This window comes from Silurus meridionalis, chromosome 27, assembly GCF_014805685.1.
Source record: "Silurus meridionalis isolate SWU-2019-XX chromosome 27, ASM1480568v1, whole genome shotgun sequence".
NCBI lineage: Eukaryota > Metazoa > Chordata > Actinopteri > Siluriformes > Siluridae > Silurus > Silurus meridionalis.
Genome location: NC_060910.1, coordinates 17,915,686 through 17,935,745, shown reverse-complemented (window position 1 = coordinate 17,935,745; position 20,060 = coordinate 17,915,686). Strand labels below are relative to the sequence as shown.

At 39.3% G+C, this 20,060-nt stretch overlaps 4 protein-coding genes across 10 annotated transcripts in view; all 4 read right to left on the bottom strand.

Moving 5' to 3' along the window:
• The window catches only part of LOC124380948 (BOLA class I histocompatibility antigen, alpha chain BL3-6-like), a 29,143-nt gene extending 28,590 nt beyond the window's left edge, over positions 1-553 (bottom strand). The window contains exons 1-2 of one of the 2 annotated variants that reach the window (XM_046842289.1): positions 423-553; positions 125-293 (exon numbers count right to left, since the gene is read on the bottom strand). In XM_046842289.1, the coding sequence (XP_046698245.1) occupies positions 125-173 (49 nt within the window). In that variant the 5' untranslated portion in view covers positions 174-293; positions 423-553. Of the gene's footprint in view, positions 1-124 lie in introns of both variants that reach the window. The other variant, XM_046842291.1, reaches the window with a different exon arrangement.
• The window catches only part of LOC124380937, a 26,638-nt gene extending 6,578 nt beyond the window's left edge, over positions 1-20,060 (bottom strand). The window contains exons 1-10 of one of the 4 annotated variants that reach the window (XM_046842264.1): positions 19,921-20,060; positions 19,088-19,354; positions 17,031-17,306; positions 16,194-16,490; positions 16,029-16,097; positions 15,070-15,336; positions 14,631-14,906; positions 14,099-14,395; positions 13,952-14,008; positions 13,445-13,723 (exon numbers count right to left, since the gene is read on the bottom strand). In XM_046842264.1, coding sequence (XP_046698220.1) covers positions 13,716-13,723; positions 13,952-14,008; positions 14,099-14,395; positions 14,631-14,906; positions 15,070-15,336; positions 16,029-16,097; positions 16,194-16,490; positions 17,031-17,306; positions 19,088-19,354; positions 19,921-19,990 — 1,884 coding nt within the window. In that variant the 5' untranslated portion in view covers positions 19,991-20,060 and the 3' untranslated portion in view covers positions 13,445-13,715. Of the gene's footprint in view, positions 1-13,444; positions 13,724-13,951; positions 14,009-14,031; positions 14,396-14,630; positions 14,907-15,069; positions 15,337-16,028; positions 16,098-16,193; positions 16,491-17,030; positions 17,307-19,087; positions 19,355-19,920 lie in introns of those variants that run through there. The other 3 variants (XM_046842265.1, XM_046842266.1, XM_046842267.1) reach the window with 3 other exon arrangements.
• On the bottom strand, positions 1,785-6,580 carry LOC124380964 (major histocompatibility complex class I-related gene protein-like). Its single transcript, XM_046842322.1, has 7 exons — positions 6,222-6,580; positions 3,962-4,219; positions 3,489-3,761; positions 3,105-3,398; positions 2,903-3,010; positions 2,695-2,724; positions 1,785-2,539 (listed from the first exon to the last, which is right to left on the bottom strand). The coding sequence occupies exons 1-7, from the start codon at positions 6,289-6,291 to the stop codon at positions 2,514-2,516; spliced, it is 1,059 nt and encodes a 352-aa protein (XP_046698278.1). The 5' UTR covers positions 6,292-6,580; the 3' UTR covers positions 1,785-2,513.
• LOC124380969 lies at positions 6,728-12,008 on the bottom strand. Of its 3 annotated transcripts, none has more exons than XM_046842333.1 (7): positions 11,693-12,002; positions 11,431-11,540; positions 10,869-11,237; positions 10,749-10,793; positions 10,531-10,668; positions 10,237-10,259; positions 6,728-7,421 (listed from the first exon to the last, which is right to left on the bottom strand). In XM_046842333.1, the coding sequence occupies exons 1-7, from the start codon at positions 11,722-11,724 to the stop codon at positions 7,302-7,304; spliced, it is 837 nt and encodes a 278-aa protein (XP_046698289.1). In that variant the 5' UTR covers positions 11,725-12,002; the 3' UTR covers positions 6,728-7,301. The 3 variants fall into 3 exon arrangements, with proteins under 3 accessions (XP_046698289.1, XP_046698290.1, XP_046698291.1); XM_046842335.1 differs by having other exon boundaries at positions 7,288-7,421; positions 10,215-10,259; positions 11,693-12,008; XM_046842334.1 differs by lacking the exon at positions 10,749-10,793 and having other exon boundaries at positions 11,693-12,005.

Genomic DNA, 20,060 nt, shown 5'->3' with positions numbered 1-20,060 from the left:
TAATATATAACATCAGACTGTCGGGTATGATTTAAGACCAGGATTTGTACAATTAAACTGAGTCGTGTTTAACAAGTTTTCTGCTCAGTGTACATTTGTAAATAAAACAGACAGACAGACTTACCGGCAAATCCATAAGTAAAAAAGACTGTACAGAGGAATAAGACCCGCATTTCCACTAAACTGGAGAATTAGTGGGGTTCATTTAAATGTTCCTTCTTCCAGGAAAACACTCTGGTTAGCTGAATATCTTCACCCCAGTGCGGATGTTCGGATTGTTCGGAAAAACGCATCTAAGAGAGAATGTGAGGAAAATGAAAGTCTGTATAAAACCCTCATAGTGCGGAATGAGACACATTTAGACTCCAAATTCTCTAAAACCCCTAAAATCTGATTTCTTCAAAGAGAGATCGGATTCCGACCTGTTGCTCCTGTGAATGAATCAGAAATCAGACAGGACCAATCAAATCCCCGAAATCTGTTGCCTTCAGCGTCACTGGTTTCTGGGCAGAACAGTGACGTACAAAAGTTACACAACCATTAAACCATCATTTCCTCAAAGTCACAAATACCTGAAAGATTTGGGTTGGTGCACCTTTCCCCCTTTTCCTTTCCTTTTTATCTGTAGAGTTATTGTCCACATTGAAAAGGGGACACACACACACACACACACACACACACACACACACACACACACACACAGTTGTGTGTATGAGACTTTTCCCATCTTAAGATATTGACCAGACATTATCTCATTGTCTTTGTCCCACACTCACTACAAACTGGTGCAAACTCACATGGAAATACAACCCAAAAAAGTTCATCATTCCTGATCTTTTATTCCCAATATTGCTTTTTTTTTTTAACAGTTTTTTGTATTATTATACATTTCGAGTTCTATCAAGTTCTATAAAGTTTTGCCATTTCAGCTGGTAGATTGTGTCTGAGTGAGAATAATACTCCTTTCCTAACTCATGAGGATGTTGTCAGAGTGTAAATGTGGTGGCTTCAGGATTTCATGCATTCATTTGAAACACATTTTGTTGTGAAGGGGAAGTGGTCACTCAGTGGTTAAGATGTTTGCTCCAAAGGTCATGAGTTCAAATCCCAGCGCCACTAACCTTCCACTACCGGGCCTTTGTGAAAATCCCAACACAGATCTTTAATAAAGATTCGCAATTTATTTATAATATATAGTTACAAACACATCACAATGTAAACATTCGAAATACAGTTATAGTAACGATAATCTTTTACACATCGACTGTAAACATGATCATAATTTGGTAAATAGTTTAGATACTGCACCCCAGGTCTCTTAACCTACATCAGTACCTGCTTTTCATAACACCCTTGTGGCTGATGAACAGAAATATCCATAAGCACACTCCAAAAATCTAGTGGAACATCTTCACAGAAGAGTGGAGGGAATTAGAAGAGCAAATTTGGACTAAATGTGGATTTGATGCTCAAAAAACACATACCGTACTTACGACCAGGTGACCCAATACCCAAAAAACAATCACAGCACCTGTTGATACCCGAGTCATCAGGACCTTTTTAGTTGGTTTCTGTTACAATGGAAAAACCTGATAAACCTGAGCACTGCTGCAAAATGTATCTGTGCATGTATGTGCATGAAGGAAACAAGTCATCGAGCTCCATTGTTTTGGTATCTGCTTAAAAACACCCTAAAGCAATTTACAAACTGGTGGTGTTGCTACTGTATTTACATGTGCAGAATATATCTGTAATGATGTGTTAATATACAACACAGTCATCGCTTTAGACTTTTACTCCATTTTAATAATATGTACAAAACATGTTTTTCCAGTGCACCATCAATAATGCCATTAATACACAATATAAATCACATTTCACCTTAGAAACATTTCTACAAAAATACTCTCAGTTGTAAGAAAAAGTTTCACATGACCACTGAAATAGTGGAGGGAAATGATTTTCTAGATCAGATGCCCAAACGCGGACCATGTCCCAGTCGATAGACTGAAAACTATGTTGCGTTATAAATGGGATTGTTTCTATGTTTAAAATCACAGTGAAATGACATTTATTTTACAGAGGAATACATTCTATTCTTTTATTTGTAAATATTACATAATCAATCGATTGTTTCAGGCCCTTCATAGCAGAAAATGTGTGAACCTTTGGTCTAGAGTGATGTTTTTCTGGATGATAATTCCAGTTCCCATTGGATCAATAAAAATACTGGTGTCAGAAAGCATGAAAGCTATAAATTGGCACTTCAGGTGGATATAATTCACTTAATTCTCAACACAGAACTTTAGCTTGGATGAGAATGAATCATTTAAGGTGAAGGAGCTTTTTCTAACACATACCTCAAAGCCTCAGAGGTAGTTTTAATACAAAAAAAACAAAAACGCTAATCCACAGAGTGTGTTAAAGGGTTTGTACTTGTCTGTAGCTCTAAATGCAAAAGTGTGTCCTTGCTTTTCTTTATCATCTTGCAGAGGTCTGACCATCCAATATATTTATGTTTGTGAAACAGGGGAGTGTCCTGGAACACAGATGATGGAGAGACAGTTATTATAAAGTCTGTGTGCTGTGTTTCATTCGCAGCATAAAACTAATCTCGAATTCACACTTAATTTTACTTCATCAATTAAACTTACAAAAACAAACAACAAGAATGAAAACAGTTCCTTCACTCACCAGTGTTCGTCCAACTAGGACATTTGGAACCTAAGATTGAAATGAAAAAAAATGTGATCATAAATAATACTGATAATTTGAGTTCATTTGAATATGACACAAACATTTACTTCAGGTATGAGTTTCTAGAATTAATTTAATTATTCGTTCATTTTAATATTAAAAAAAACATATGAATATTTAATAACCTCGAGAGTCTTTCACTTACAGAATTTGATCTTCTTCCTCTTCCAGACCAAAATTCCAACAATAACAATAAAAATGATAATGTGATTCCCGACAAGGAAACCAATCACTCCTTCTTGTGATCCTCCACCTGTTAAATCATCACAGAGTTTATTATCTGCTGATTCAGTAAATCAGTGTTCACTCTGGAAATGTGTAGATTTATAGGAAAGTGTTTCTCCGACCTTTTAGGGTTCGGCACTCGCTCACAGGAACAAGCACCAAATCCTTCTCCAAGCTGCTGTGCTCAATCACACAGGTGTAGTTGTGTTTCTGAAGCTCCTCAGTAGAGACTTCCAGGATGCTCCTCTTCTGGAAGCTTCCATCCAGATTGGGTAATGTCTTTCCTAAATCCTTATAAACATTCTGTCCATCTTTCAGCCAGGAGATATTCAGTGCTCTGGGGAAGAATCCTGTAGCATGACACACCACCTCTGAAGAAGACGAGGGTGTCTTGAACATGGACATTGTAGGAGGAACTGCAGAGACACACGGACACATTCATTCATTTATAAATGAGAAAAAGCGTTCAACGCAACTTTATTTTTAATAATAAGGTCACATGATACCTTTCCTCTCCACAGACTCTTTGCCATAAGACATGTATCGCTTTAACTGCTCACTACAATCATTCTCCAGGAAGGTCTTCCAGCCTTTAGCTTGACTCCCATCAGGATCCCACATCTTTCTGACGAGCTCGGCTTTATCATTCGCTGCAATCCAGGTTGCAGTTTTCAGCTCCAGACTCATCAAATCTTCTCCATTATAACCATAGCGATCGTATCCACTAGTGTTGCCGTCATCAACCTCACAGCCGTACATCCTCTGTAGAGTATGAACATCTACAGACGCACACACACATTACAGGATATAAAAATGTCATTATATAGTACTAAACAGAACGCGATCATTTTCCACGATCATGAAATAATGGAACCAAACCAAAAATATATACATTTTAAATGATTGAGAGAAATTCTGGGTTGAGGGCATCTACCAAATTCAACAGCTGTACAAAAAATGCGTATTTGTTCCTCCACACCTGTAATGTTAACAAACACTTTCAACAGTGTTTTGATGATTTTATTAAGTCCATCCTGGTGACCCTGAATATCCTGCTTCAAGCTCTTCCATAACTCTTCACGCTCAATCTTCTTTATCCAGTCCTCTGCTATCAGCATCCTGGTAGTGCTATTGTAGGACATGAACTGCTCTCCATCCAGTAGACCCACGGCATTGAACTCTGAGAAAGTGAGTTGTGGCTTTAACATGGTGTAGAGGTACTGCACCGAGTGTGTGACTGCAAAAGACAAGGATCAGCATCTAATCAGATTAAATACAGTAATAATTACAGTCACAGTGTTTCTGTTTCCTCTGTATAAATGACACGGTATGACCTGAGACGTTTAGATGAACATCTGTAATTTATATTGTGTTAATGTCCACTGTGTTGGCAAAAGTACATGGACACCTCATGCGCATTAACACCAAGTCAAGAGGCTTTTATTGTGATTTCTACTATACACAGTGGTACACAGTATAAACGAGACAACGTTCCTCCAGAACCCTGGTCTTCCTCGCCTTCACGTTGTTCTATACCTCGAACCAGGCGTCAAAGTCGTTCAGCGCATCTGGGTGGGAGGCGTCACGGTCACAAGCAGGTGATGTCGTCTTGTAGTTCGTGATCGCCTGGATGCCCTGCCACATGCGCCGGGGGTCTCCACTGTCCTGGAAGTGGACCTTGCTGTTTTTAAGTCCCCTGATCTGAACACACACACATTTGCAGTCATCCACGGCTTCTGGTTGGAGCGTGTAGTGATGGTCTTGGAGATGGTCACGTCGTCAACGCACTTGTTGATGTAGCTGGTCACTGTTGATGTGTAATTCTCCCTAAACATGTTCCAGAACCGGTCTGTATGCTGGAAGTAGCATAACAGAACTGTGGTCTGAGTAACCGAGGTGGGGGCGGGGCTTCGCACGATAGTGGGCGGGGCTGTTTGTGTAAACAAGATCCAGCGTGTTCGCTAGTCTCGTAGCAAAGTCCACATGCTGATGGAGTTTAGGAAGCACAGTCCTGAGATTTACATGGTTAAAATCTCGGGCGATAATAAACATGAACATCCTGCAGGTGCGCCGTAGAGTTCACACAGTGCCTCATTAGCATTAGCGCTGGAGGAATGTTCACTCCGACAATGTAAACAGTGGTAAATTCCTGTAGTAAATAAAATGGTCTGCATATAACAGTCACAACTCCACTAGTGTGAGACACACACAGAGTTCTTGCACCTTTCCGTGTTGATAGAAACACGCCACCACCGCGAGTCTCACCGCATAGAGCTGCGTTTCTGTCGGCCAGCTGGATGGCGGTGTGTCGCTGAGCCACATCTTCGTGAAAACACGGGAATAAAAACTCCGCGTGGGCCGCTGGAGTCAGATGTAATCCAGTTTATTGTCCAGTGAGCAGGCGTTAGAAAGGAGAGCCGGCCGGCTAGGGTTAGCATTTAGCCTAGCACAGACACCCGGCCGCTCGCCCCGCTTCCGACGTCCCCTCTCCCGGCCACTGACATCAGGTGACACCGAGGGCTGGGGGCCTGGTTATTATTACTTCATCATGCAGATTAGTGGTTACATAATTCCTGTACCGTAACATCGTCTGGTGGTCGTACACATGAACACAGCTGACTCTGGTTCCTATGTTGTAAAAAGTCGGGTTAAATATGGTGAAAGCACCATGTTTGGATCCGCTACTGCGCGCCGCCATCTTGGATACGAAGCTGCTCTTCTCTGCTCTTTAAATCTATTCTGGAAAAAACTTGTGCAAACTGGTGTTGGGACTCAGCAACATGATGGTCACTGAGGCTCATCCTAATGAGATAATTCATCCTTAAAATGTTCATTAGAGCTGAAGTTAAAGTCTGGGTCAGTCCTAATTCTTCCACACAATCATTGATTTGTACACAAGGACAAATAAAAACAAGGTCTGATGATCAGGTGTCCACAAACTTTTGGCATGACAGTCTATGTAACCGTTTAAAAATCATGCTCTTAGTAAAGGTGTGTTTACACATACAAAACATCTTCTGAATGCCACTTGATGGTGCATGTTTATTCTACATTTCCAGCACAAATCGATTCATTTAACCATTTTAAAATGTACCGTTTTGCACTAAAAGGTCGTGTTTCCAACCAGAAAATGAACTTCAACAGTTTGGATATTTCACTTCACTTTAAAACATGACCATAACCCTGCAGAACAGTTATAATCCATTCAACCAACCCAATATACAAACTACGGAGCTCACCTGCAGATCCCTGAAGACCACACAATGTAAATAATAGGAATAAGATGTTCATCAGGCTGGTCAGGTTCATACTGCAGTGTAGAGCTTCTATTTTCAGGAACCAGATGGATAACTTTTATTGAAGGCAAAATCTTATCTTCAAACTTCCTTTATCTGATCATCTCCAGCAAGCTTCAGTGTTTCCAGGCTCATTGTGTAGCACCCGTCCAAATGAAGAAAATAATAATTAGAAGAATAATTCGAGTAATTAATGATGACAATTAATATATCTCAACCCTGAACCCTGTCAGATCCATGTTTGCTTTCTCCGAGGAGATCATTCTGTCCCACTCCCCGTACGAGTGAGTGAAAATAGAAAGTAAAAAAAAAAAAGTATCTGGAAATTTCCATCAGCATCATTTGTTTCTAGGCAGAATTATTGAGAGCAGAAGTGGATGGAGGCGTGACAAAGCATTGAGTCATAAAAGCACAATTTCCCTGAAATCACAGATTACTGACAAACTGTATATATCAGTTTTAGCTTTTATTTTCCTTTTTTTCAGCAGAATTATTGTACAATTATTGTAAAATTGGATATAATAACCTCATCACCTGCAATGAGAAACAGTAGGATATAAAGGATATTTAGAGACACACACATATCCATATATTTGTGTGTATGACCATTTTTCTTCGAGATATAAATAAATAAACATAAAAGAGACGAGTTTAAAAGTTTCAATGCAATGCATGTTTAATCTCGAACATAAAATAAAAAATTGAAAAATATTTTTAATTAAAGCACCACACATGACAAACACCTTCGGGTTTTTATGATTTTTTTTTATTAGCCTAAATTGTAACAATTAATAATCTGCGGGAGGGCGGGACTTGCGCTATTTTTGCATCACAGTGAAGCCCCCTACTACTAATCACAACCGAGAAAAATTCTAGATTTACACAAGCATGTTATTATATAAAATTTGCACGTCAGTAGCTTTTGGACATCAACAGCTTCGTACTGGTGCCAGATACAGTATCAGAAAAGGAGTTTATGTGAGTCTGACAGACATATGAGCCGCAGATGCTACCACCACATTGCTAAGCTAATTTCTGATATACAACATGCGTATAAACATATTGAAGATCCTTAATTTGTCCACGTCCCTTGGTTTTTCTAGAGAGCTGCTTTACAGGTCCGTAATTCACAGAGTCATGGTCCTGTAATGACACAGATATTGATTGGCTGTTTGTGGTTAATGGTACAATATAAATATGTTGAACTGGAGAAGAAAATGTTCAACTGAGAAATATAACATAAAATTGCACCAGGAATGAACCAAAACAGTTTTATAATAATAGATTTTTTGCACAACACCCCATAAAACATACCCCATACATTATACACTATACCCCAAACTTGATAAACAATACATTATACCTCAGACCCCATACCCCAGATCCCATACACTATACCCCAGACCCCATACACCATACACTAAACCCCATACCATACACCATACACTATACCCCATACATTATACACTATACCCCAAACTTGATAAACAATACATTATACCTCAGACCCCATACCCCAGATCCCATACACTATACCCCATACCCATACACCATACACTAAACCCCAGACCCCAGACACCATACACTATACCTCATACCCCATACACATACACCATACACTATACCCCAGACCCCGTACACCATACACTATACCCCATACCCATACACATACACCATACACTATACCCCAGACCCCATACACTATACACTATACCCCAGACCCCATACACATACACCATACAATATACCCCAGACCCCGTACACCATACACTATACCCCATACACATACACCATACACTATACCCCAGACCCCATACACATACACTATACCCCAGACCCCATACACATACACCATACACTATACCCCATACCCCATACACTATACACTATACACTATACACTATACACTATACCCCATACACATACACTATACACTATACCCCATACACCATACACTATACCCCATACCCCATACACTATACACTATACCCCATACCCCATACACCATACACTATACCCCAGACCCCGTACACCATACACTATACCCCAGACCCCAGACACCATACACTATACCCCATACACCATACAATAAACCCCAGACCCCGTACACCATACACTATACCCCATACCCATACACATACACCATACACTATACCCCAGACCCCATACACTATACACTATACCCCAGACCCCATACACATACACCATACAATATACCCCAGACCCCGTACACCATACACTATACCCCATACACATACACCATACACTATACCCCAGACCCCATACACATACACTATACCCCAGACCCCATACACATACACCATACACTATACACTATACCCCATACCCATACACATACACTATACCTATACACTATACCCCATACACATACACTATACACTATACCCCATACACCATACACTATACCCCATACCCATACACTATACACTATACCCCATACCCATACACCATACACTATACCCCAGACCCCGTACACCATACACTATACCCCAGACCCCAGACACCATACACTATACCCCATACACCATACAATAAACCCCAGACCCCGTACACCATACACTATACCCCATACCCATACACATACACCATACACTATACCCCAGACCCCGTACACCATACACTATACTCCATACCCCATACACTATACACTATACCCCATACACTATACACCATACACTATACTATACACTATACCCCATACACTATACCCCATACACTATACCCCATACACTATACCCCATACCCATACACAATAACTCATACACCATACCCCATACACCATACACTATACACCATACACTATACCCCATACACTATACACTATACCATACACTATACCCTATACACTATACACTATACCCCATACACTAGAAACCATACACTATACCCCATACACTATACCCCATACACTATACCCCATACCCATACACTATAACTCATACACCATACCCCATACACCATACACTATAAACCATACACTATACCCCATACACTATACCCCATACACTATACCCCATACACTATACACCATACCCCATACACTATACCCCATACCCATACACTATAACTCATACACCATACCCCATACACCATACACTATACACCATACACTATACCCCATACACTATACCCCATACACTATACACCATACCCCATACACTATACCCCATACCCATACACTATAACTCATACACCATACCCTATACACCATACACTATACACCATACACTATACCCCAGACCCCATACATCATATCCTCTGTCACATATATATACACAATACAACATACAAAATTACACCACACACCATACAACATACACAAAACACCAGACCCCTATTCACTACACACCATTAAACAATCAAAATAACAAAAACTTCCCACCCAACCACGACCATCCACCCACCCACACACACGCACGCACACGCACACACACACACACACACACAAAACTACATGTCTTCGGCATCTACATAATTCTACATTACATTCAAGTAAAAGTAACAAAGCAGAGCTAAACTGTGTACATTCAAAACTTTCTTATACAGCAATATGCAAAATTATTGGCACCTATATTAAATATGAACAAATAAGGCTATAGATTTAATGAAGGAAAGAAACACAAGAAAAGAAAAGTATACAAGAAAAGTATAAATACAAATACTCTAAACAAACTCTCTGTCATATATATATATATATGACAGAGAGTTTGTTTATAGAATTTGTATTGATACTTTTCTTGTATACTTTTCTTGTGTTTTTATTTTATATATATATATATATATATATATATATATATATATATATATATATATATATATATATATATAATTTATTATTATTATTATTATTATTATTATTATATTATATATTAACAAAGGGGGCCAATAATTCTGCAAATCACTGTGTCTACTTACTTGGACACATTTGTTGATTTACCTGATCTGTGTCAGCATTATCAACTAAAACAGAAAATAAAACAAAAAACCCCAGAAAAGTTTTAGATTAGCTTTTGTGTTTATATTTATAGTATTTACATGTATATAATATTTAAATGAATTGTTATTAATATAAGTATCAAATAAATATATATTATTATACAACAAATAAATAAAGAACTACAATTATTATTATTATTATTATTATTATTATAAAATTATTTATTAAACATTTTTTTAAATTTATTTGTTTGTTTGTTTGTTTGTTTATAATTTAGAGTGATGTTTTAGCTACCTGTGTTTTTATGCTTCACTGCGATGATGATCAGGACAATGAGAAGAATCACAACCACTGCACCGAACACCACGTTCAGTATGAAGAACACAGCAGAAGAAACTGAATCTCGGGCAGCAGAAGGTAAAATGTCTACAGCTGAAAACACAGAATTATGGCTGAATATTAGAGCTACATGTGGTGATTCAGCTGCACTAAAGAACGGATGAATAACGAACCTTGCGCTTGGTCTCCTGAGACGTTGTGAAGCGTTTCATTTCCCTCTGAAACATGTAAAGTTTTTTACACGCTTTCACATAAACTGTTGATAAAAAGGTATTTGCATGGAGCACCCTTACCTTTCACCCTCAGGTAACTCGAATGGCCGAAGGAAATGTGGTTCAGTTGCATGTAGCTGCAGTAATACAGTCCGGTATCAGACTCGTTCACTGCAGCGATGGTCAGAGACGTGTTCTTGCCATCAACAGAAATCTTTAAGCGCTCATTTTCAGTAATGAAGTAACAGTTGTTTGGTGGTCCCGAGGTCTTAAAATGTTTGCACCCGATGAGACGTGGTGCCGAAGTGGCGCTTAATGAAGAAGCAGTGAGGTTCTGGTAGAACCAGAAGATGTATCCTGCATGATCCAGCTCATGGTGGCACCAAACCGTGACACTATCTCCAGGTTCTGCTTCGAAAGTTGAAGAGCACAGAGTCTCTGAGAGCAAACCTGCGACCCATAAAGCAACAATCTGCTCATTTCCATCATATACTCTCCATTTTAATGTAATTATTACTATAATGTGAAGGTTACCTGTGGCCTCAGCCATGTTACATGTATTGCCAAAAAACAAAACAAAAATCTATTCAATCTATTCTATAACTGTTGAGTAAAAAAGTCCATTGGTGTCGTTCACACTTACCCGTCACAAAGATAAACAACAGCATGATCTCGAACCGTGCAGTACGCCTGGTGCTCGGGTGAGAATCAGAGAGGAAATGGCCATCTGGAGAGCTGAATGATGATGTTTTTCTGTGTGCAGGGTGTGAGGGTGAGAAGAACAGGTTGTTACTGAACTGCACACCTTCCTGATGATGTTTTATTATCGCCAGCATCAGGATTTAATGTTTATTTTACAAACAGACAATTAATTTACCTCAGAATATAATGAAAACTGAACTCACCTGCTATGATTTTTCAATTCCACACTGAACATTTCTGATTTACAGAAGAACTCAGGTCATTGTTCCGGAATGATAGTTTGTCAGGACATAAGTATCCTGCTGTCTTCACAAAAAATAAATAAAAAAATGAAAACACCACTATGTAATGCTAAAACAAATAAAAAAACGCACGATCTGTTCAACAGTTCAATACATTGAGTTAACATCAATTTCATCACCGTGATCATTCAGGACTCAACGATGTCCTGTTTATGCAGATTTAAAGACTTTATAGCTTTAATAATGATGACTGTCATGTAGAGTTTTATACAAACTGACCTGCAAATGCAAAAAGGATTCTCAGATTCAGTTCTTTTGATTTGTTTGCATGTTTTTGGGCAATAAAAAAAAACTCTTTGTGTTATTTTGCAGCAGGGAAAAAAAAAAAGCGAGGTGAACATTTTTTTTTGTGGTTTGAAAACGAGCCGTGCAGTTTCGCAGAAATGGAAATGTACAAATGCCATATGTGAGTTAGATGCGACTGATTGTGGTTTGAGCCCTAGCTGACTTTTAAAAGGCTGAGAAGCTCCAAAGCTGACCAGCAAAAAAAAAAGTACAAAACCAAATTACTAAAGCCCTCGCACAATTTTATGTCATTTTGTTTTTGGATCCTATGTTTTATTTTTAAACATATCTTTCAAAATATCAGTGATTTAAGATCAGTTGATGAAAAAAAGGGGCCTAAGATATGTATCTGATCCTCATCATAGGATTGTTTTCGGGTCATTGGGTGGGATTTGAAATAATCAATTGTTTTCATTGCATAAAAGCATCAAACCTGATTTCCGCCGGAAATGATGAAATTTTGGTCCAGAATATAAAAGGACTTATTGAAGTGTATCACTCTGGCGTGCAGTTGTTGGAGATGTATGGATTATCTGAACACGACTGGAACTTTTATTTTTGAACATAATTTGTGGTGTGAGATGCTGCTAAAGGAGAAACAAAGTAAAAAAATGAAGTAAGAGGAAAAGAACTTGTGTGCTTTGGGGCTCCATAGAATAAATGTCATGTTTAGACCACAGCTTTCACACCATCAGCATGTTTATACAGTAGCTGAGGAAATACATTCTCTGCAAACCCTCATCTAAGATTTGTAATGTACTTTGGTTGTGTTTCTGGACTTACAATAATTATAGCATTTCAAACACATCAAGCAACACAAAGATATACAGAGTACCGCAATGTGAACATATAATTAAATAAATAAATACAGATAGTTTTGACCAGCGCTTGATATCGAAGCCACTGAAGGCCCAGCAGGTGCACAAAATGCAACTCGCCCACACATTCAGATGAAGTTATCAACAGGAAACAACTTTCAGGCTAACTATCAGGCCCTGAATGAACAATAGCGCTGCAGGGACATCTCACTCTCTCACTATTAATCTGAATATCAGACAGGAAACCTCTTCATAAGACCGAGTAAATGATTAGACTGAACTGATAAACTCAGATAAAAACGAATAAAGCATTTCCACAAAAGCAAACCAACCTTCATGTGTGCCATAGGGGAAAAAAATAAGTGTACATTATACTTGTAGGACCAAGAAAACAACCACTTAAAAGCGCTGCTGTAGACGTTGTAGATAAGAATTCAAAATATTAAAAAAATGGCCTTATAACCCCTCCCAGATTCAAGAGTGCACTTCTGACATGATGCAACTGATCTAGACATGTTTTTGGGGACAAAGATAAATGTTCCAGACAATATTACAAAGAGCAATTTATTATTTATACAAAGAGACTTTCACATTATTACTCTGAATGACAAACGTTTATAGTATATAATATATATATAGTGATACAGAGATTTTATAGTAAAAAAGTAAATAAAAAGGAGGAAGAAATGTGCCGAATCCAGGAAGTGATTATAGGGTAATGTTATATACTATACGTGACCCTGTTACTGCTGCGTTATTGACTGACAGAAGAAGATATGTAGGAAAACTCCATTTCATCATCCATCCTCCTGAGGATCTTTTCAGAAACCTGTAGAGCAGAAAAGAACACTGTTCAGTTAAACTGCATATATTTATATATTCGATTATGTTAACTCTGATGAACTACAGTCAGGAAGATCAGATTTAAATAATCTTATAATAATAATAATAATAATAATAATAATAATAATAATAATAATAATAATAATATTTCTGATTTCTGATATTTATCTATAATATGATAACTAGAACAACAAAATAATAATAATCTGCACACCAGTGGATCCTTTTCGTCCATTTGATCCTCCATCTGATCCTCCATCTGATCCTCCATCTGATAAATCAATACTTTATTATCTGCTGCATCAGTAAATCAGTGTTCACTCTGTAAATGTGTAGATTTATAGGAAAGTGTTTCTCCGACCTCTCAGGATTCGTCTCTCGCTCACAGGCAGCACTAAATCCTTCTCCAAGCTGCTGTGCTCAATCACACAGGTGTAGGTGTGTTTCTGCAGCTCCTCAGCTGAGACTTTCAGAATGCATCTCTTCTGGAAGCTTCCATCCTGGTTGGGTAACGTCTCTCTGAGCTCCACGTCTTCATACACATCCTGTCCGTCCTTCTGCCAGGAGATCAGCAGTGCTTTGGGGAAGAAACCTGTAGCATGACACACCACCTCTGGAGAGGATGAGTGTTGCTGGAACACAGACCCTTTAGGAGGAACTACAGACATACAAACACAAATATATATGTTTTAATGTCTCAGATATTAAAGGAACCTGTGTTTTTTTTTTGCCAAGAAACACAAGGAATGGTCATTAGACCAGTGGAAAATTGTCCTTTGGTCTAAAGAGTCTAAATTTTGGATTTGATGGTGTGTGTGTGTGTGTGTGTGTGTGTGTGTGTGTGTGTGTGTGTGTAGATACAGTTAGAGTAAAAAACCCATCACACACATTACCTTTCCTCTTTAGAATTTCCCGGCCGTAAGACACAAACTTCTTTAACCAGTTGATACACTCCACTTCCAAGTATTTCTTCCTGTTTTTAGCCTCATCTCCTGTAGCATCCCACTGATGTTTGGAGATCACAGCCGGAGGTGAAACTGCAATCCAGGTTAGCGTTTTCAAATCCAAAGCAAGGAGATCTTCATTATCATAACCGTAATGATCATATCCTCTAATGGTGTTATCATCACCGAGCTCACAGCCGTACATCCACTGCAGTGTATGAACTCCTGCCGTGACACACACACACACACACACACACACACACACACACACACACACACACACACACACACACAACACGAAATATCACAACCTCACACTCACTCAACCTTAACCATTGAACCTTTTCTGACATTGATCAGTAAAAGCTTGGAAGGTGTTTATCTTTACCATCACTGTGATTAAAGCGGTTCATGAATGTAAACAAGAACATTTTCAGCTCCTCCTGATGATACATCATCTTCTGTGTCTCTCTGCTCCAGTAATCTGGATCATCATCTTTGACCTTCTGGATCCACTCTGTCTTTGGGATCATCTTCCTGATGTTGCTGTCAAAGTACACTATCTTCTCTCCATCCACCAGACCCACAGCGGAGATCTCTGGGAAGTTTATTCCTGGTGTGACTGCAGTATAGAAATACTGCAGAGTGTGTGTTCCTGTAATGGAAAGAGCAGCTTTGTAATAGATCCCACAGCATTTTAGCTTCAAATCCTAATCAATGCAGTACAAATGGAAAAACTATGACTTTTTAAGTATCTTCAACAATGACCAAACCATTGTTCAGAAAAATCCTATGTGGTTCTTCCCCAAATTGTTGGAGGCACACAATTGTACAGGACATCTCTGGAGGTGGAGCATGAAATTCTCCCTTCAACTAAAGTAGGAGGCTCAAACTTGTTCCAGCACAACCCTCTGGAATCCCATAGCAACCACCCAGCAATACCATAGCAACCACCTAGAAAACCATAATGACCACACAGTAATCCCATAGCCACCACCTGGAATCCCATAGCAACCACCCGGCAGCTCCCTAACAACCACATGGAACAGATATGATCAGTCATTACAACCTTGTGACAACCAAATAGCAACATCTTGGAAAAAACACTTGGAATAATATATTCTCATAATGAATATATCAAAATGTAACTTTTAGCAAATTTTAACCTTAAATTCATTCAGCATTTAAAAAATAAAAATAAAATCTGTAACTATAGAACATTAAAATCTCCCTCTTTATCTCTGATGCACTACAGTCAGGAAGATCAGATTTGATGGTTTATAATATTTCTGATTTATTCTCTATAATAAGATAACTAGAACAACAAAATAATAGTAATCTGCACACCAGTGGATCCTTTTCCTCCATCTGATCCTCCATCTGATCCTCCATCTGATCCTCCACCTGATCCTCCATCTGTTAAATCATCACAGAGTGTTTATTATCTGCTGCATCAGTAAATCAGTGTTCACTCTGTAAATGTGTAGATTTATAGGAAAGTGTTTCTCCGACCTCTCAGGATTCGTCTCTCGCTCACAGACAGCACTAAATCCTTCTCCAAGCTGCTGTGCTCAATCACACAGGTGTAGGTGTGTTTCTGCAGCTCCTCAGCTGAGACTTTCAGAATGCATCTCTTCTGGAAGCTTCCATCCTGGTTGGGTAACGTCTCTCTGAGATCCACGTCTTCATACATGTCCTTTCCGTCCTTCTGCCAGGAGATCAGCAGTGCTTTGGGGAAGAAACCTGTAGCATGACACACCACCTCTGGAGAGGATGAGTGTTGCTGGAACACAGACACTGTAGGAGGAACTACAGACACACAGAAACATACATTTTATTCAAGATTTATTTATTTATAAATGAGAAAATAAACTTTGTATTCATTGCTGGAGGTGATCTGGTCTTTCCTCAAAACAATTATGAGAAATGTAGGAGATCAGCATGTCTTTCCATAAAAGAGTAAAAATATGAATAAATGTGTGAAAGGTCTGTGTGATGTAGAAGGTTATAAAGATGGAGGTTTACACATTAAAGACTGCAGCAGACACACAGACTACAGAAGAAGACTACAGACACACAGACACACACAAACACAAATATATATGTTTAAATGTCTCAGATATTAAAGGAACCTGTGCCTCAGTTGGTCTCACTCCAGAAGAACAACATGCAGAAAAAATTTAGTTTTTTCCAAGAAACACAAGGAATGGTCATTAGACCAGTGGGAAACTGTCCTTTGGTCTAAAGAGTCTACATTTGAGATTCGATGGTGTGTGTGTGTGTGTGTGTGTGTGTGTGTGTGTGTGTGGCAGATACAGTTAGAGTAAAAAAACTCATCACACACTTTACCTTTCCTCTTCAGAGTCTCCCGGCCATAAGACACAAACTTCTTTAACCAGTTGATACACTCCACTTCCAAGTATCTCTTCCTGTTTTTAGCCTCATCTCCTGTAGCCTCCCACTGATGTTTGGAGATCACAGCCGGAGGTGAAACTGCAATCCAGGTTAGCGTTTTCAAATCCAAAGCAAGGAGATCTTCATTATCATAACCGTAATGATCATATCCTCTAATGGTGTTATCATCACCGAGCTCACAGCCGTACATCCACTGCAGTGTATGAACTCCTGCCGTGACACACACACACAAACACACACACACACACACACACACACACACACACACACACACACACACACACACAACACCAAATATCACAACCTCACAGTCACTCAACCTTAACCATTGAACCTTTTCTGACATTTACAGTGAGGAAAATAAGTATTTGAACACCCTGCTATTTTGCAAGTTCTCCCACTTAGAAATCATGGAGGGTCTGAAATTGTCATCGTAGGTGCATGTCCACTGTGAGAGACATAATCTAAAATACAAAAAATCCAGAAATCACAATATATGATTTTTAAACTATTTATTTGTATGATACAGCTGCAAATAAGTATTTTAAACTAAACACCTGTCTATCAGCTAGAATTCTGACCCTCAAAGACCTGTTAGTCTGCCTTTAAAATGTCCTCCACTACATTTATTATCCTAAATTAGATGCACCTGTTTGAGGTCGTTAGCTGCATAAAGACACCTGTCCACCCCATACAATCAGTAAGAATCCAACTACTAACATGGCCAAGACCAAAGAGCTGTCCAAAGACACTAGAGACAAAATTGTACACCTCCACAAGGCTGGAAAGGGCTACGGGGAAATTGCCAAGCAGCTTGGTGAAAAAAGGTCCACTGTTGGAGCAATCATTAGAAAATGGAAGATGCTAAACATGACTGTCAATCTCCATCGGACTGGGGCTCCATGCAAGATCTCACCTCGTGGGGTCTCAATGATCCTAAGGATGGTGAGAAATCAGCCCAGAACTACACCGGAGGAGCTGGTCAATGACCTGAAAAGAGCTGGGACCACCGTTTCCAAGGTTACTGTTGGTAATACACTAAGACGTCATGATTTGAAATCGTGCATGGCACGGAAGGTTCCCCTGCTTAAACCAGCACATGTCCAGGCACGTCTTAAGTTTGCCAATGACCGTTTCGATGATCCAGAGGAGTCATAGAAGAAAGTCATGTGGTCAGATGAGACCAAAATAGAACTTTTGGGTCATAATTCCACTAAACGTGTTTGGATGAAGAAGAATGATGATTTCCATCCCAAGAACACCATCCCTACTGTGAAACATGGGGGCGGTAGCATCATGCTTTGGGGGTGTTTTTCTGCACATGGGACAGGGCGACTGCACTGTATTAAGGAGAGGATGACCGGGGCCATGTATTGCGAGATTTTAGGGAACAACCTCCTTCCCTCAGTTAGAGCATTGAAGATGGGTCGAGGCTGGGTCTTCCAACATGACAATGACCCGAAGCACACAGCCAGGATAACCAAGGAGTGGCTCTGTAAGAAGCATATCAAGGTTCTGGCGTGGCCTAACCAGTCTCCAGACCTAAACCCAATAGAGAATCTTTGGAGGGAGCTCAAACTCCGTGTTTCTCAGCAACAGGCCAGAAACCTGACTGATCTAGAGAAGATCTGTTTGGAGGAGTGGGCCAAAATCCCTCTTGCAGTGTGTGCAAACCTGGTGAAAAACTACAGGAAACGTTTGACCTCTGTAATTGCAAACAAAGGCTCCTGTACCAAATATTAACATTGACTTTCTCAGTTGTTCAAATACTTATTTGCAGCTGTATCATACAAATAAAGAGTTACAAAATCATACATTGTGATTTCTGGATTTTTTTTTAGATTATGTCTCTCACAGTGGACATGCACCTACGATGACAATTTCAGACCCCTCCATGATTTCTAAGTGGGAGAACTTGCAAAATAGCAGGGTGTTTAAATACTTATTTTCCTCACTGTATCAGTAAAAGCTTGGAAGGTGTTTATCTTTACCATCACTGTGATTAAAGCGGTTCATGAATGTAAACAAGAAGATTTTCAGCTCCTCCTGATGATACATCATCTTCTGTGTCTCTCTGCTCCAGTAATCTGGATCATCATCTTGGACCTTCTGGATCCACTCTGTCTTTGGGATCATCTTCCTGATGTTGCTGTCAAAGTACACTATCTTCTCTCCATCCACCTGACCCACAACGGAGATCTCTGGGAAGTTTATTCCTGGTGTGACTGCAGTATAGAAATACTGCAGAGTGTGTGTTCCTGTAATGGAAAAAGCAGCTTTTTAATAGATCACACAGCATTTTAGCTTCAAATCCTAATCAATGCAGTACAAATGGACAAACTATGACTTTTTAAAGATCTTCAACAATGACCAAACCATTGTTCGGAAAAGTCCTATGTGGTTCTTCCCCAAATTGTTGGAGGCACACAATTGTACAGGACATCTCTGGAGGTGGAGCACGATATTCTCTCTTCAACTAATGTAGGAGGCTCAGACTTGTTCAAGCATGACAATGCCCATGTTACACAAATCCAGCTCCATGAAGATCTGCTGTACATGGGGTTGAAGTGGGAGATCTTCTGCTATATAGCACTAATTACTAAATCCCTTGTATGAACACAAATCTCCACAAAATATAATGGAACACCTTCCCAGAAGAAGTGGCTCTTATTTTTACCAGGACATCGAGACTAAATGTGGAATGAGATGTTGGAGAAGCACGTATCAATCTAATGCTCAATGCTCCACAAAGTTCTGTCAGTGTAGTGTAAATGATGGAAATACACAAAGCAAAGTAGTTTATTGTGTTGGAGAATAATCCTACCTGCAGATGCCTGGAAGAAAGGACAGGTGAGAAAGAACAGGACTTCGAAGAGGAAAGATTTGGACTCCATTTCTGCAGAAATTGTAACTTCTCTGTCTTGTTTAATAAGTGCAGAGGAAACGTGGGCGTGATGATTTAGA